Below are 12,324 nucleotides of genomic sequence, written 5' to 3'. Positions count from 1 at the left end.
TACACATAAATTTATACTCCGCGTTGAAAGCTAGATTCAGATGAATCAGGCAAATGAACGCTAGATCCGCCCCTAATTAATATAGAGTGATTCAAGAGTTTATGAGTAAATAAAAAAGCCGCATACTATATTCTTTCTCTTGTTTGATAAATTCCTTTTCTATCGCTTTTGTTGCTTAAATTGTTCTTTGGGGTATTTTATTCCTTCGGACTTGATTTTGGCTACAAAAGTAGGTACGGAAATTTAATTCAAAAAGAATTCTTGAACAAATAACAAAACGAAAATCTCTATGCATGGGTTTCATTTCTATATTTCCCAAACCTCAAAAACCCTAACATGCATGGTTCATGGAAGTTGCATGCACGTAAGGTACTAAAATATAAACAAACAAATACATAAATAAAACAATCCAACATTAACTAGTTCTCCCACTTAAACTCAATCCTCTTCCCTATAAAAACCCTAAGGTGCCAAGAGTTTTTCGTACCCAATACACTCAAAGCACTAAGAGTATTATTTCTTACAATTCTCTCTATTATTTCATCACTTTCTCTCCGAACAACAGAAATGGCCGGAAAGATTGCATGCTTTGTGGTTTTGTGCATAGTGGCAGCTGCGCACAGCGCAGAAGCCCTAACTTGCACTGAGGTTGACGCGTACCTCAAAGATTGTGTACCTTTCCTTACAAAAACTGGGCTTCTGGGAACGTGCTGCGATGGCGTTAAGAAATTAGAGGCCGTTGCCACCACCACAACTGACCGTCAAACTGCATGCACTTGCCTGAAAGCTGCTGGTGAAACTATCATTGGACTTGATTGGAGTAGAGTTGGTGATCTTCCAAGTGCCTGTGGTGTCAATCTTCCATACACTGTCAGCGCTGACATTGACTGTTCCAAGTAAATTCACCTTTTTCCCCTCTTTAGACACATCAAAAACTGCTTCTAGTAGTAGCATGTTGGTCGTGCCGTTAAAATCGGTTTATTTTGAGAAGTGTTTTTCTCAACAGTGCATTTTGAAATAGTACTTTTAGTGAAAAACAATGTGTGTTTGGCTAATCAATTTAAAAAGTACTTTTGAACATCATTAATGTTTGTTCAAACTTTTAAAAAGTGTTTTAAGTATATTTTTCTCAAAACGCTTTTCAAAATTGCTTCTTAAAAAATGCTTGTACTTATACTCAAACGCACTTTTGTTTCTTGTAAAAGCTATACCAAACACCTTAACTTTGAAAAAAATCACTTTTAGCTAAAAAGAAGCACGGCCAGACAAGCTATAGATCTCTCTATTGAATATTACTGCATAATTTTACTAATATAAATTGAAAAATCTTACAATAAATATATGCACTTCATCAATTTTATAGTAGTTAATACATACATGTGAACGAAGGGTTTCTTTATCTTGGGTTTTAATAGCATATTCGGCCAAGTTTTCTTTTGGCCAAAAATACTTTTTTTTTTTTGCAGAAGTACTTTTTTTCTAAAATTAAGTTGTTTGCATAGGTGTCGTAGTTAAATTTTGTATATTGATTTGCCCTTGTTCGATTTTGTGATGCAGGATCGAGTAAGGATGATGAAGCATCTAATTTTACAACCGCAGAATTTGGTAGTATGCAAAAATGAGGAGAAGAATAATAAGAGATGGGATTATCTTCTTTGATCTTAATTATTATAGATCAATTTGTGTTTCATATTTTCGTCCCTGTTGTTTTGTTTTTGTGTCCCTTTTTGAGTCTCTAGTCCAGTGTTGTGTAATAAATAAAGCGGTTGTATTACTATTCCATTTTGATAAGCTGAATGTCTCCCATTTATATTTCTTCTTTCTTATTTTTCTCAAGTGTTTTTTTCTCACAATTCTTATTATCAAATTAATGGAAATAAAATAGATAAATGAAAATTATAATAATACTATTGTTTACCCTTAAAACGGATAACAATTGAATTTATACGCGATTTTAAGAATATGTGGATAGATTCAACACAAACAATCAAGAATGTTAGATACACGAGTTAAAAACAAAGGAATTATCAAACCAATTGTGATGTTAAGGCCAGGTAGCAATTCTGCTCTCGACCGAACCCTCAATTCGAAGCCAGTTGCGTGTAAAGAACAACAGTAAAATAAGAACTTTTCAATAGCTAGAGAGCAGAAAATAAATTTGTATTGCCTAGTACAATTCTAAAAAAAGGTAAAAATCCTTCTTTCTCGTCAATTACTGATCTACTACCGACATCAGGTGAGATTATCATGACCCTCCATTAGTCGTGAGCAACCATTGACATGCTTTCCGAGGTCTCGGAGCTCATTCTAGGTTCAAGGAAGTGTTGTCTTCAGGCTCGATGGCGAGCACTCTGTTTAGGCCTTGGTACGAAAAGTTCCCAGCTTCGATTTCGATCACATGTAATCTCGTCCCTGCTTTGTTTGACCCACCTGGAATCGGGTGTGTGTTAGCCCTAGTTTTACCTATATACAGATAGTCCCATAGTTTTCCAAAGAGTAGGTTTGCCGAAACGATGGGAAACGTAGATGAATCCCTGTTACTTCCTTCATATGTTACAACCAGATGATGGATAAGCCAAGCGATGCTCCAAAATTGCCATCTCACGCTTACGGACCTTCGAACGACTCAAAAATAGCCAAAAGCAACTCAAATACATCAAATAATGTCAAAGAAAATAACTCAATCAATAGTCGAATCTTTAATCAAAGCCCAAAAATCGATCAAAAAGTCCAACTCGGGCCCACGCCTCGGAACCTGACAAAACTCATAAAATTCGACAATTCATTAAATTACGAGTCCAACCATACTAGTTTCACTCAAATCCGACTCCAAGTCAATGTTCAAAACTCAAAAATTCACATTATGAAACTTTAGGCTAAAACCCTCAATTTCTCTTTAAAATTCATCAACCAATTACCAAAAATGAAGATAAATTCATGGAATAAGATCAAAACCAAGTGTAGAATACTTACCCCAATTCTTGTGATGAAAATTGCTCCAAAAAGTGCTTTAATCCGAGCTTGAAAATGTTAAAATGAAGTCAAAATTGCGAACCCTTGTATTTATCATTCTGCCCAATACTTCCGTTTCTGCGGCCTCTTAAACCGCATCTGTGGTGCCGCAAAAGCGACCAAAATTCCGCTTTTGTGAATTGAAGGTCTGCCTTCGCACCTACAGTAAAATGCTTGCATTTGTGCACACGCAGGTGCGAGTCCAAACTGCGGAACTCAGCCCATCCGCGCCTTCGCAAATGCGAAAAAATCTCCGTTTCTGCGAACTACTGCTCCCAACAGTACTTCCGCTCCTACGACTCCTTTGTCACTTCTACGACCATCGCACCTGCGCAAACCAGCCGCAGGTGCGGTCATACCAGAACCAACAACAACTAGCAATAACAACATGAAGAAAAATAATCTGAAACGTGCCCGAGCCCCTTGGGACCCCGTCCAAGTATACCAACAAGTCCCATAACATAGCACGGACCTACTTGAGACCTAAAAACACATATAACAATATCGAAACGATGAATTGCACCAAAATTCAAACTTGATGAACTTTGAACTTTTCAACTTCCATATCTCGTGTCGAAACATAGCAAATCAATCCGAAATGAACCCAAATTTTGCACGCAAGTCCCAAATGACATAATGAAGCTACTCAAATTCCCAGAACAACAATCCAAATCTGATATCAAAAAGTCCACTCCCGCTCAAACTTTCTGAAAAATCCAACTTTCATCATTTCAAGCCAAATTCAAATACGGACCTCGAAATCACAATCCAGATATGCTCCTAAGTCCAAATCACTTAAAGGAGCTAACGGAACTATCAAAACTCCAATCCTAGGTCCAATACTAAAAAACAAAAGTTGGTCAACTCTTCCAATTTAAAGCTTTCTAGTTGAGAATTCACTCTTTCAAATCAATTCCGATAAACCCGAAAACCAAAATCGACGATTCACACAAGACATAATACATGAAACGATGCTACTCAAGACTTCAAATAGCTGAAGGGGATGGAAATACTCAAAACGACCGGTCTGATCGTTACAATTATATTAAAAGAGTGGCACCCCAAGACACAAACTGGCTGTATGTGCCATGCTTGAAATGCCACCTTTTCACATTTAATACCTAGGATCGATATTAGCAGACCACTTTTACTTTTCCTCTTGGCGTTTCCTTTTTCTATTTTCTTTTCATTGCTTCTCTTTTTCTTTATTTTTTCTATATCATGTGTTTTCTCTCTTTGTACAACCCTATTTATTATTTATTGAAATTATAAAATTACATTTGCTTCTGTTTTCTTTTATTATGAACAAGGCTAATGCAGTAAGGAGGGGGATTTAAATTTATAGGACTTTGAACACTTAAAGCAATTTATAAGACAAAAATGTTAAGATTGGTGTAAAAAGGACACTTTTATTATTAGTGTTTAATCTTTATAACTAGGTTTAAAAAAAAATCCAAACTTTTACAATTATCACAACTGCCCCAAATGGGGCCCATCCTCTCTAAAAAATGGAAACCCTTCCCAACTCCCATTCCCGCTCCCATCCCCATTCCTCATTCCCAATTCACAAAACCCTACATTTTTTCTCTTGTTCTTCTTCTGGTTCTTCTTTCTTCTGCTGTGTTCAATCTCTTCTTTTTCTTTCTTTAATCCCGACATTGTTTTTCACAGGTCTTCTTCTTTGAGGTTCTTGTTCTTTGTTGAGAAAGATTAGTGAAAAAAGAACAAGAACAATTGAAGATTGACCCTTGCACCATTGATAAACACTTGATCGTGATTTGCTACATTGACTTGTGCATTATTTCAAGGGAGATATTCAGTCTATTCATCACTATTGGTAAGTAAAGATTGATGTTTAATCTTATTTTTCTCGTCTACAGATATCAGGTTTTTGTGATTCTTTAAACATACTGTGAGATGTTTCAAACATCCGGTGAGATGTTTGACGAGATATTTCAAACATCTCACAGGATGTTTCAAACATCCAGTGAGATGTTTAAAATATTTTGTGAGATGTTTAAAACATTCTGTGAGATGTTTAAAACATCCTTATATAATTGTAGGTAATTGTTTCAAACATCCTGAAAGTCCATTCAGGATATTTCAAACATCCTCTCAGGATATTTCAAACATCCTAAGTATATTCTCAAGATGTTTTAAACATCTTCTTAGAAAGTTTGAAACATTATTCGGATGTTTGCAAAAAATTGATTCTTTATACCAATTCTTTATATACTTGTGATATTTGCAGGTATTCCATTACAAAATGGTTGATTATATTGTATTGGGAGTTAATTGTCATGGTGAATGGGTGGAGTTTTCTACACGTTTTACTTAGCGTTCGAAGAGTAAAGAGACGGTTCTAATATAGGTGCATAGAGATGTTACGTATGATGAGTTTGTTGACAAGATTATTGCTGGTTGTGAATTAACTTGTTATCCGAGTGATATGTCCATAACTTACATGCATAGCATTGGTGAAAAGCACACTAAAGTAGCTCCCTTTAAAATAAAGAATTATGATTGTTTGAGCTATTATTTGGAAGATGAAAATAAGCCTATTCTAAGGGTATCTGTGGTTGAAAGATTGGTAGAATTTCCAAATTCACCTCTAATGGAACAACATGATAGCCATGGATTGGATGATATTGAAGAAGATCTTTTGAATAGCGATATTCCAAAAATGGATCCTTTGGATATGGATATACCAGAAACCGAAGAAGAAGAATATGTAAACTTTCCTGGAGTTGAAAGCAACTCACAAGAGGTAGAACCGACAACACAAAGCAGCCACAATTATGAAGATGGCACGAAGTTTTATAAGGGTTTAAGTTTCAAAAACAAGTGCGAGCTAGTTGTGTCATTGAAGCTTGCTTCCTTAAAGGCTCCTTTCAGTTTCAAATCAGTGAAGAGTACTAAATTTGTGTACTGCGTCAAATGTGTAGAAAATAATTGCAAGTGGTGGTTGTGAGCCGTCAAATATATAAGTACTGATAGGTTTTATATTATGAGGTACAAGAATGAGCACACATGGTGGTCACAACATTTTACAGAAAAGCATCCACACGCCTCAGCGGATGTCATTGGTGAATACATCCATTCTAAGTTTGAAGAGGGCAAGGGTCCATCTAACAAAGAAAATATGGAAACAGTTCGTTTGGATTTAGGTTGTAATGTTAGTTATTGAAAGTGTATGAAGGGAGGTCATATTGCAAAGTTTATGGTAAGGGGGACTCCAGAGCACGAGTATGAAATTTTAGATGCGTACCGCTACGCGCTTAGGAAGGCAAATGAAGGAAGCAAGATGGCACTGAAGCTTGATAACAAAGGGAAGTTTCAGTATTTCTTTGTAGCTTATGAAGCTTGGATTCAGGGATTTTTGTTTATGAGGAAAGTCATAGCTGTTGATGGGACGTTTTTGACGGGAAATTATCGTAGAGTGTTGTTGTCTGTCGTGGCACAAGATTCAGAGAACCATATTTTTCTTGTGGCATTTTGTGTAGTAGACTAGGAGTGTGATGCCATATATGAATATTTTTTTGAACAATTGTCTAGCATACACCCCGACAATGTTGAGTTGTGTATAATTTCTGTTAGGCACATAAGCATAGCAAATGGGATCTCAAAATTTTACCCTTAGGCTCATCACGGATTTTGCATGAGGCACCTTGCTGAAAATCTTCGCAAAAATTTTCATTGCGGAGATTTGCTTCACCATTATTATTCTGCAGCTAAAGCATATAGAATTGATGAGTTCAATGATCATTTTCAACAAATCAAAGATAACGATGTAAGAGTTGCCAAATATCTTGAGGAGGATGTTGGGTTTCACAAATGGAGCAGAGCGCACTTCCCTGGTAACATGTACGTTAATGTGAACTCCCCTGGTAAAACATCTTTGAAACATCTCTTAAGATGTTTGACATATCTCTTATGAAACATGTTACTGGACTTTCCAGTTCAAACATCTTACGAGATGTTTCAAACATCTAAGAAGGTGTTTCACACATCTTTTAAGATGTTTCATACTTGACATGAAACATGTTACTGCATTTCCATTTCTGCAAGATGTTTGACCCTTATTACTTATATTCCAAATTCTCAAAAAGTCTTATATGTCCTTATTTCATGTATGAAGTATTGACCACAAATATTGCTGAGTCTGTTACCTCAATATTTCTACTCGAAAGAGAATTCCCCATCACTGCCCTATTCGATGCTTTTAATAGGAGGTTTGCTCAAAAATTCCATGAGAGGCGTATGCAGTTCCTCGACACTCCAACCATTTGTGTCCCTTCAGTTGAAAAGAAGATTAATAAAAATACAACATTTGGCAACAATCTATTGGTCCATCCAATAAGGCAATAAGTGTTCAGCATCACCGGTCATGGTGCGGTTGCAAAGGTTGATCTACACAACAGAATATGTTCTTGCAGAGAGTTCGACCTAGACAAAATACCTTGCCCACATGCTATGTCAGCCCTTAGAGTTGAGTTTGGTGATCAATACGGAACAAGCATTTATGACTATACTTCTGACTTTTATTATATAGACACATACGTGAATGCATATGTCATAGAAATTAATCCAGTGCCTTCTGAAGAATGTTGGGATATTCCTCCGGAGCTTGTTGTGAGAAAAATACTTCCACCTTCATGTGAAATTCAACTAGGAAAAAGGAAGACAAAGCGGATTCCAGCAAGCGGGGAAGTAAAAAAGAAGCAAAACAGATGCAAAAGAACTACTTGCAAGAAGAGAACTGAAGGAACAAGAAACTCCGTTGTGGCTTAATGACATTGTTGTTGTACTTGTTTTGATAATTTGATGTTGATTTTATTGGAGAACTAAATGATATCTAGATCTGTATAATTAACGTTTAATTAATCACAAGATCATTAGGTTGACGATCAACTATTTGAAGTATTAGGTAGGTTGATATTTAATGGTAGTTTGATGTTGATGTTACTACCGTCTAATTTCTTCAAACATCCTAAGGATGTTTCAAAATAACGCAGATATTTCAAACATCTATTAGGATGTTTCATATCGATTGTCGTTAAATCTACGAGATCAATAGGTTGACGATCAATCATTTGAAGTATTCAATAGATTGATATTTACCTTTTCATAATATCAATAGGTTGATTATCAATTATCAAACCTATTTACTAATCAATTTAATAGGTCGATGTATAATTATCCAAAAGATCAATAAGTGGATGATCAATTATTCGAAGTATTAAATAGGTTGATGTTCGCAAGGTCAATAGGTTCACGGTCAACTATTTGATATATTCAATTATTCTATGTTTAATTATCCACAATATCAATAAGTGGACGATCAGTTATTCGAAGTATTAAATATGTTGATGTTCGCAGGTCAATAGGTTCACAGTCAATTATTTGAAGTATTCAATTATTCTATGTTTAATTATTCATAAAGTCAATAGGTTGATGATAAATTATTTGAAGTATTCAATAGGTTGACATATAATTATCCACAAGATCAATAGACCGACGATCGATCCTTTGAGTATTTAATTATTCCATGTTTAATTAATCACAAGATCATTAGGTTGACGATCAACTATTTGAAGTATTAAGTAGGTTGATATTTAATGGTAGTTTGATGTTGATGTTATTATGTCCTTGTATTTTTTTTTCACCTTCAACTACCATCTAATTTCATCAAACATCCTGATAGATGTTTGAAACATCTGCGTTAGATGTTTCAAACATCCTAAGGATGTTTCAAACATATAACGCAGATGTTTCAAACATCTATTAGGATGTTTGATATCGATTGTCGTTAAATCTACGAGATCAATAGGTTGACGATCAATCATTTGAAGTATTCAATAGGTTGATATTTACTTTTTCATAATGTCAATAGGTTGATTATAAATTATCAAACCTATTTACTACTCAATTTAATAGGTCAATGTATAATTATCCAAAAGATCAATAAGTGGATGATCAATTATTCGAAGTATTAAATAGGTTGATGTTCGCAAGGTCAATAGGTTCACGGTCAACTATTTGATATATTCAATTATTCTATGTTTAATTATCCACAATATCAATAAGTGGACGATCAGTTATTCGAAGTATTAAATATGTTGATGTTCGCAGGTCAATAGGTTCACAGTCAATTATTTGAAGTATTCAATTATTCTATGTTTAATTATTCATAAAGTCAATAGGTTGATGATAAATTATTTGAAGTATTCAATAGGTTGACATATAATTATCCACAAGATCAATAGACCGACGATCGATCCTTTGAGTATTTAATTATTCCATGTTTAATTAATCACAAGATCAATAGGTTGACGATCAACTATTTGAAGTATTAAGTAGGTTGATATTTAATGGTAGTTTGATATTAATGTTATTATGTCCTTGTATTTTTTTCACCTTCAACTACCGTCTAATTTCTTCAAACATCCTGATAGATGTTTGAAACATCTGTGTTAGATGTGTCATAATGTTTCAAACATCTAACGCAGATGTTTCAAACATCTATTAGGATGTTTGATATCGATTGTCGTTAAATCTAAGAGATGACTCGATTAAACATAACTTATTAATTTAACAGTAATCGGGAGAAAACATCGTGATAGATGTTTAAAACATCTATTGAGATATGTTCAATGTTAATGCCAAACATCCATAAAGATATGTTGCAAATATCCATTAAAACCATTCAAAAAAATCAGATAATATCTGTAAATCATATCATGGTTCCATATTCTTGTGAAAGATATCCACGGCCATTTTCTCCCTGAACTCGCTAACAATATTGCCATTCATCTTGTACATCGGAGTGTTGGTGATGAGGTGCTCAATAAACATTAAGGACCATGCTCCACAACTACTAGATGTGTCATCTCGTGGAAGATTAAAGACCCTTTCAGGTATCCAATCATCGTTCAAGGATTCTTTAGGCAAGTGCATGAAAGGCCACATGATCGAAGGTATCTTGGAAACATTGTACCAATGGGATACATAAATTCACCCAACTTTTCATCAGTGTACATATAGGTATTGCAGTCGTAAATAAGCATCTTTGACTCTTCAACAAGAAATACAACTGTAACATAATGGTTCTTCTCAATGTTGTATACATAGAAGATCCTCTTCGCACCATTCCAAGGTCGGCCACCACAGAAAGGCAACTCTCCTAGAGCATACTTTAGATCATCCTTATGAAATTGGTACTTATTCAAGATCATGGGAAGAGATAGAGCAGCATTCACCTTGTCCACCCCATCACACAATATACTGTAGCGTTCCTTTAAGATACAAAGACAATTACAATCCAGGATGATATCTGCTTGATCATAGTGCTTGGGATACCTTCTATGTCTAATACGCATAAGGGCCAAGAAATCCTCCCTGTGCTGCAGAATCAAAATAACTAAATTACTAATCCACATACTAGTATTAAACATCAAACATCCATAAAAATCAGTCACAAATCCATTAGGATATTTCAAACATCTCACAGGATGTTTCAAACATCTCACAGGATGTTTCAAACTTCTCACAGAACATCTTACACTGGAGCAAGTAGAGATACAGAAAATTTTGAACATTGAACTTACAAAGACTAATCTTATTGTGGATCAAACAATTCAGCAAACTATACACAATTAATCCTAGAGGATGTTTCAAACTGGGAAGTAAAAATCAAATCAAGATGAAAGGGTTACAATTATGTACCTTATCCTCCAACCAAAATTGAGAATCTTGAATATTCTTAAAGTCTTCATAATTGAACATCCCCCACGTGAATTGTATCTAAGGTCCCCTATTTTTGATAAATGACATTTCTCCTCTCCCAGTCAGTCGATTTATAAATATCAACTTTCAGCCTCTCCTCACTGACTGCTTTGGAGGTTTCTTCCTTTCCAGTTTTCTTTCTCTTTTTGTTCCTTTTTTTTCCTTCAGTGTAAGGAGATTGAATAGCTCGGGAAAGAACCACAGGTCTCTTTTCTTGCTTTTTAACCAAATCATCCATTGTCGTCTGCAAATAGTTCAACTGACTCTGCATCGCTTCCCTCCACTTTGTTTGCTCTTCTTCCTTTTTCTTTTCCTTTTCCTGACAATTAGAGCATGTACAAGGACAGTGGATACTAGATGTACCTGTAACAACACAATCTTTTATTTTATCACCCATTTTTTCCATAGAAGCATCTTCGCTGCTATCATCATAATTAGAACCCTCCCCTATCATTATCATCATTAAAGCGCATTCCACCATTACCACCATCGTCATCAACAACTTCTTCTCCTATTTTACCATCTCCACCAATAGATTTTTCTGCTTTATCATCATATCCTCCAACCACATGACTATCTCTAACTTGTGGGGTTTGCAAACTACCCTGCATGTGGAGGATGTTTCAAACATCCTGTGGATGTTTCAAAGATGTTTCAAACATCTAAATATTTCAAACATTAAACATCTGTCAAAATGAGTCTTACCGTACGATCTTTGATTTGAAATGGGTCAGGCCTATCTTTTTCTACTTTTTCAAATAGCCATCTCTTCATCCTCGGCAATGTCCTCTCTTTTGGATAGTCTTTTGGCCGCAATTGAGGTATAACTTCAAATGCCCAAGCTTACATTGTGTGATAAAAAGGTAAATAGAAAATTATATAAATAACACTAAAATAGAAGTAACGAACAAGATTTATTTAGTTATCATGAAAGCCCAAGGAAATCCGTAGAGGTTATACGAGTCACCCTTATATTGTTGACGCTCTTTCATATCATTCATAAGATAATCAACAATCAACCGGAAACTATTTCGGCCCCATGGATAATTATAAAAAGCCTCTTCTGTGGAGGCCAATCTAACTGTAGTTTCAGATACACCACAATTCGAATCATTTGCCAATAAAATATAGTGGACAAACCAAATCAAGCATAATGCATACTTGTATTCTTGTATTTTTTGGATTTAGATTTGATCAACTCAAGCACCATTTTACCAGTCACAGACCTTTTTCCTTTGGAAATAAGTTTCCACAACTCTCTACCATCAAGAAGGTACTTTTGAAGCTTCGAATTCGTGTAAGAATGTCCACAATTGAGTCTAGTCATTATGGCGAACTCACGAAGGCCGAAGCAAACTGGTAATCTTTTATAATCAAACCATAACTCTTGGGTCTTCTCAGACAATACTCTACGGAGTAGAAGGCCATGCACTATAGATGCTTGAAATAGTGGCCTCTCAGGTAAATCCAAAAATGCCCGAAAGGACTATTCCTAAACTTGTTTTTGAGGCCTTCATCCTGCAACAA

The 12,324-nt window shown here is 35.2% G+C and overlaps 1 protein-coding gene across 1 annotated transcript; it reads left to right on the top strand.

Annotated features, from left to right (window-relative positions):
* The first annotated feature begins 475 nt into the window (after positions 1–475).
* LOC104214718 (non-specific lipid-transfer protein 1-like) lies at positions 476–1,828 on the top strand. Its single transcript, XM_009764432.2, has 2 exons — positions 476–896; positions 1,558–1,828. Exons 1-2 carry the CDS (start codon positions 568–570, stop codon positions 1,565–1,567), a joined length of 339 nt encoding a protein of 112 aa, XP_009762734.1. The 5' UTR covers positions 476–567; the 3' UTR covers positions 1,568–1,828.
* The last annotated feature ends 10,496 nt before the right edge of the window (positions 1,829–12,324 follow it).

Source organism: Nicotiana sylvestris, chromosome 7 (genome assembly GCF_000393655.2).
Source record: "Nicotiana sylvestris chromosome 7, ASM39365v2, whole genome shotgun sequence".
In the NCBI taxonomy this organism is placed as follows: Eukaryota; Viridiplantae; Streptophyta; class Magnoliopsida; order Solanales; family Solanaceae; genus Nicotiana; species Nicotiana sylvestris.
Note: the sequence above shows the minus strand (reverse complement) of the source record. Positions and strands in the feature narration are given on the sequence as shown.

Bases quoted from the DNA above. Each gene is read 5' to 3' on its own strand.
- LOC104214718 (XM_009764432.2), top strand. From the start codon at position 568: ATGGCCGGAAAGATTGCATGCTTTGTGGTTTTGTGCATAGTGGCAGCT.